Here is a 6,068-nt window from a genome sequence, read left to right as displayed (position 1 = left end):
TACACTTAATGTATATGATTAAGAAGAGAGAGAGAGAGAGAGAGAGAGAGAGAGAGAGAGAGAGAGAGAGAGAGAGAGAGAGAGAGAGAGAGAGAGAGAGAGCGCTTTTATTAACCTGACCCAATGGTGTGTGTGTGTGTGTGTGTGTGTGTGTGTGTGTGTGTGTGTGTGTGTGTGTGTGTGTGTGTGTGTGTGTGTGTGTGTGTGTGTGTGTGTGTGTGTGTGTGTGTGTGTGTGTGTGTGTGTGTGTGTGTGTGTGTGTTACAGATAAGCCAAAGTTTATTATTATGTTTTTTTTCGTGATTAGAGGCAAGAATGAGAGGAAGGTGAAAACAAAATAAAATACAAAGGAAAATATATAATAAGAGAAGGAGAATTTTATACACATACGAACTTGATAGCCTGACAAAATATAGGTAGACGAATATTAAGAAATCACATGCAGAGAGAGAGAGAGAGAGAGAGAGAGAGAGAGAGAGAGAGAGAGAGAGAGAGAGAGAGAGAGAGAGAGAGAGAGAGGAGTGTCAAGTAGGCTGATGCACTTGGTAGGGGGAAAAGGAGGAGGAGGAGGAGGAGGAGGAGGAGGAGGCTGGCCACTGAACCTTAGCCTGTTTAGGAAAAGAACCTGTTTCATTCATATGTGTAGCCTGCGAGTGGTTATTCCTCCTCCTCCTCCTCCTCCTCTTCTTCCTCCTCCTCCTCCTGCATCAGTCAGTCGGTCAGTCAACGCGCCGCAGGGTCCGTCAGCTGACTGCTCAATCCGGCACGTGCGAGTCAGTCTTTACGTGTAGGCAGGCAGGAAGTCAGTCAGTTAGTCAGTCAGTCAGAGGGAGTGCGATTGTTTCACTGGATTGTATAGCTTTTGTTGGTTGGTGATCTTATTTATTTATTTGTTTTATTTATTTTTATTTTTTTCAGTTAGTTCATCCAGTTGTTTGGAGGGTTAGTAGACCAGTTAGCGGCGTGTTGGTGAATTAGTTTGTTAGGTCGACAGATAATTGGTTAGTTGATCATATTGTTATTAAGTTGGCGAGTCAGTCATTCAGTCAGTCAGTCAGTCAGTCAGTCAGTCAGTCAGTCATTCAGTCAGTCATTTAGAAAGTTAGTTTGTTGATGAGTCACTCAGCTATTTAGGTAGTTAGCTGGTTGATAAGTTTGTTTAGTTGTTTAGTTAGTTATCCTAGTTAGTCATTTAGTTAGTTAAACAGTGAGTTAGCTGGTTAATTAGTGAATCATTCTGCTAGTTAATTGGTTAGTCAGTCTGTCAGCTAGTTAGTAAGTTGGTCAGTTAGTCACTTAGTCACCCAGTCAGTTAGTAAATTAGATTTGAGGTGGTCCACTTACCCAACACAGGCACTGACATAACTCACAACAATATATCCACAAACCCCTGATTTTGTCTTCTTATTACTGCTATATATCTCCCTCCCTTTGCAATCAAGGAATTCTCTCGCACCTCACCAACACTCGCAGGGAACATTGATCAAAACAGCAGCCCATCATAAGCAATAATAATGGTCTGATAAGGAAATAGGTCAGTGAATGGAGTCCTGTAGTTTATCGTTGAAGTTATGAGTGTAATATTTCCTTTTCGTATTTATCTCCTGCAATAGACTTTATATATATTTTGTTTACATGCGTTATCTCTTGTTTATGAGCTAGGCAATCAGTCAGTCGGTCTGTTGGAAAGTCAGTCAGGTATATAGTCATCCTTTCAGGCAGTGAGTCAGTCAGTTACTGGGTGTTTTGTTTGTTTAGTCAGTATTTCAGTCATTCAGTCAGCTAGTCAGACATATCCATCCAGCCATCTATTAATTCATCTAGTCCAGGGGTTCTCAACCTTTTGCAAGCTGTGCCTCCCAAATCTGGTTCAGTGCAGTTGGAGTCCTCCTCCTCTCTGCGCCACCCACTCAACCCCCTCCCCGACTCTGCCACCATGGATAGATAGACGGAATCAGATAGATAGATAGATATAGATAGACAGCTGCATGTCCTTTGTACTAATAGCCAGTGAGTCCGTGATTTTCCTTAATTTTTTTCCCCTCCCGTCCTGTGCTCGCCCCCACCTCCTCCCAGTTGAGAACCACTGATCTAGCCAGTCACTCAGTCAGTCATTCATTCGCTGTGTCATTCATTCATTTATTCAGTCAGTCAGCAAGTCATCCATCCATCGATCCATCCATTCATCCATCCAGTCACTCAGTCTGTCACTCAGTCATTAGGTCATAAATCCGTTCAATCAGTCAGTCATCCCCCCAGTCATTCATTCAGTCACCTTATCAGTTATCTATTTGATCAGTCAGTCATTCACTTACTTATCCAATCAGTCAGTCAGTCACTCAGTTAGTCACTCACCCACTCACTCACTCTGTCAGTTAGCTCGCCAAACCATCAGTCAGTCATCTGGTCATCTTTTCCTTCAGTCAGTCACTCAGTCAGTCAGTCACTCAGTCAGTCACTCTGTCATTTAGCTCGCCAAACCATCAGTCAGTCATCTGGTCATCTTTTCCTTCAGTCAGTCAGTCAGTCAGTCAGTCACTCACCCATTCATTCACTCTGTCATTTAGCTCGCCAAACCATCAGTCAGTCATCTGGTCATCTTTTCCTTCAGTCAGTCAGTCAGTCAGTCAGTCACTCAGTCACTCACTCTGTCATTTAGCTCGCCAAACCATCAGTCAGTCATCTGGTCATCTTTTCCTTCAGTCAGTCAGTCAGTCAGTCAGTCAGTGGGAGTGGAGAGTCTCGGGAAATTCCTTCTTAATTAACATGTGGTCCATACTTAAGTTTTGTTATTATAAGTTCGTTAGTGGGCATTGTTATTTAGTCTTTGTTTATCTGTTTGTTTATTTATGTAATGTGCAAGGAGGACCGTCTCTCTCTCTCTCTCTCTCTCTCTCTCTCTCTCTCTCTCTCTCTCTCTCTCTCTCTCTCTCTCTCTCTCTCTCTCTCTCTCTCTCTCTCTCTCTCTCTCTCTCTCTCTCCAGTGTCTCCATTTTCTTGTCTTCATCTTTATTTTCTTACTCTCAAAATACGAGTGACTGATTTTCCCTTGTTCCTTCCTTCCTTCCTTCCTTCCTTCCTTCCTTCCTTCCTTCCTTCTTTCCTTTCTTCCTTCCTTCCTTCTTTCTTTCCTTCCTTCCTTCCTTCCTTCCTTCCTTCCTTCCTTCCATCCTTTTAGTCACTAGTTCTTCATTTCATTACATAATTCCTTAATTTCTTTCTTCCCCTTTGTTCTTTTGTTTCATCCTTCCTTCCTTCCTTTTTCATTCATTAATTTATTCCTTCATTCATTTCCTTCCCGTCCCTTCCCTTCCTTCACCTTTAACTTTACTAACCCCTCACAAAACCCCACCATTTCTCCCCCATCCCTTTCACCCCCAACACCCTCCCCTCCCCAGCACACCCCCACCACCTCATCCACACATCCTCTGCCGTCCCTCCCCAGGTCCACCCGTGCCAAATCCACATCAATTCCACCCTTTATCTTGCATCCAATAGCCACTCCACCCCTTTCATCTTTTTCTCCACGTGTCTTTCTCCTCCTCCTCCTTCTCCTCCTCCTCTTCCTCCTCCTCCTCCTCCTCCTCCTCCTCCTCCTCCTCCTCCTCCTCTTGCCGTAGACGGACAGGGGGTGAGAATACCTCCACTAGCCTCTCTTCCACCCTCCTCTCCCATCCTCACCTCCACCTCGCATCTCTGGGTGGGCGTGGAGTCGCGGTGGGCGGGAGAGTAGGTGGGCGGGCTGAAGGGTGGGGCAGAAATGCAGTGGGTGGGTGAGCAGGTGGAGGTGGTGGGCGGTGAGGTGGACTTATATGGGAGATGGACAGCAGGTGTGGTCGCTGGGGGGGGAGGGGATGTGGAGATGGGGGGAGGGGATGGGGAGGTATGGAAGGGAATGGGCAGTAGTTTTGCATGGGGTGAGGAGGTGAAGGAGTAAGGGACTGTGTGTGTGTGTGTGTGTGTGTGTGTGTGTGTGTGTGTGTGTTTGGAAGGAAGGAAGGAAGGAGTGATGGAAGGAAAGGAAGGGGAACAAGGAGGTAAGAATAGTGAAGGAAGGGAGACAGGTGAAAGGGGAAGGGAAAAGGAAGGGAAGGAGAGGAGAAGAATGAGGAGAAAGAGATAATGAAGGAGATAGATAAGTAGATGAAGAAGGAAAGGAAGGAAGTAAGTAAGGAAGGGAGATAATAAAGTAATGGAAGGGAAGAAGAACAAGAAGTGAGATAAAGAGGGAATAAAGAAAGAAGCAGGAAGACACGGAAAAGGTGAGAATGAAGGAAGGAAGAAGGAAGAGAGAAGGAAGAAATCAGGTAAACATTCCTTCATTACGCTGTAAAAAGTAGATAAATAGATAGAAAGCAAGACAGATAATGAAACAGGTAGTAGATGGAGGAAGCAGAAATGAAATAGAAAAGCAGGAAGCTAAGAAATCAGAAAACACGAACAAAAACGAGAAGTAAAATAAGAAATAAAGAAAAAAAAAAGAAAATGAAGATAGGTCGCAGATAAAAATAGATAAAGAGAGGAAGAAGTAGAAAAATGAATAAAGAGAAGAAGTATAAAAAAATGAAGATAACACAAATTATAATAGGTTTTTAGAAGACACGAATGAGAAATAGAAAAAAAAAATCACAGAACTGACATCCACTCACCGATAAAAGGAATTAAACTAATAGATAAACAAATAGATAAATGAATAAATGGAAAAAAATAATAAATGAAATGAAATAATGACACTAGTAATAAGATAATAATTTAACGATGTATTTAACGAGCTACAAGAAAACAAATATATAAAAAACAGAAATTAAAATATATAGACTTCAATTTGTGTATTTCTCATTGGGGTAAACTCTCTCTCTCTCTCTCTCTCTCTCTCTCTCTCTCTCTCTCTCTCTCTCTCTCTCTCTCTCTCTCTCTCTCTCTCTCTCTCTCTCTCTCTCTCTCTCTCTCTCTCTCTCTCTAATAGGGTGCAGGAACAAAAGCGTGATATATGTAAGCTTTCTCCCCATCCATCAGTGTATTGAACGGGGGAGTGGAAGCGTGCCCCATTCACCCATTCACTCGTGGGTAATGGGGCCACCAGTGCATACCCTCTGCCCCATTCATTTGTGCTTAATGGGGGACGATGGAGTACTTTTCTCCTATCTTCCCATTTACCTGTAGAGAGGGCACTGCATACTCCTCCTCCTCCTCCTCCATTCGTCTGCAGTTAATGGGAAGCAGCAGTTCATACCATCCCCACCCATTCTTCTTCCTCTACCTCCCCTTCTCCTCCCTTCTCCTCCTCCTCCTCCTCCTCCTCCTCCTCCTCCTCCTCCTCCTCCTCCTCCTCCTCCTCCTCCTCCTCCTCCTTCATCATCATCATCATCATCATCATCATCATCATCATCATCTTCTTCTTCTTCTTCTTCTTCTTCTTCTTCTTCTTCTTCTTCTTCTTCTTCTTCTTCTTCTTCTTCTTCTTCTTCTTCTTCTTCTTCTTCTTCTTCTTCTTCTTCTTCTTCTTCTTCTTCTTCCTCCTCTTCCCTCACCTTTACCTCCATCTCCCTCCTCACCTCCCCCACCTCTCCCATATCCCTCATACCCCCACCCACCTTCCCCACCCCCACCCCTCCCACCCTCCCCCTTCATCAGTATTTATCATGGGGCGCCTCGGCACAATGATCCTCGCTCCACTTAACATTCACTTACGCTTCGCCATTTGTAAATCCAAGTGACTTCAGAGGCCGTGACGCACACTAAGGGGGTGCGTGGGCTGCGGGGGGCGCCGTGCCGGGGGGCGGGAGCTGGGCGGCGTGTGTGGTGAGCTGGAGTGCATGGGGAATGAGGCTGGGAGGGACTGTGGGGGGTCGCTTGGTGAGGGGAAGGGTGATGTTAGGGGAGAAGGTCTAATCGTGCTTGTGAAAAGGTGATGGGTTGCGGCAGGGGTGATGAAAGGAAGGGATGATGGGAGGGGAGGTGATGGGGAAGGTGATAGGAGTGACAGGTGTTGTGTTGAGGAAGGGATGATGGGGGAGAGGAGATGGGGCAGGTGATGTTAGGATTCGGGTGACAAGAGGGAGGGGTGA

General features: G+C 45.1%; 1 protein-coding gene across 1 annotated transcript in view; it reads right to left on the bottom strand.

The window, feature by feature from the left end:
- LOC135111905 (uncharacterized) overlaps window positions 1-5,818 on the bottom strand; it is a 30,789-nt gene extending 24,971 nt beyond the window's left edge. The window contains exons 1-2 of the mRNA XM_064025602.1: window positions 5,740-5,818; window positions 3,642-3,839 (exon numbers count right to left, since the gene is read on the bottom strand). Of these exons, the coding sequence (XP_063881672.1) occupies window positions 3,642-3,839; window positions 5,740-5,818 (277 nt within the window). The remainder of the gene's footprint in view (window positions 1-3,641; window positions 3,840-5,739) is intronic.
- Window positions 5,819-6,068: the final 250 nt, after the last annotated feature.

Source organism: Scylla paramamosain, chromosome 22 (genome assembly GCF_035594125.1).
Source record: "Scylla paramamosain isolate STU-SP2022 chromosome 22, ASM3559412v1, whole genome shotgun sequence".
Taxonomy (NCBI): domain Eukaryota; kingdom Metazoa; phylum Arthropoda; class Malacostraca; order Decapoda; family Portunidae; genus Scylla; species Scylla paramamosain.
This window is presented reverse-complemented; position numbering and strand designations above follow the sequence as displayed.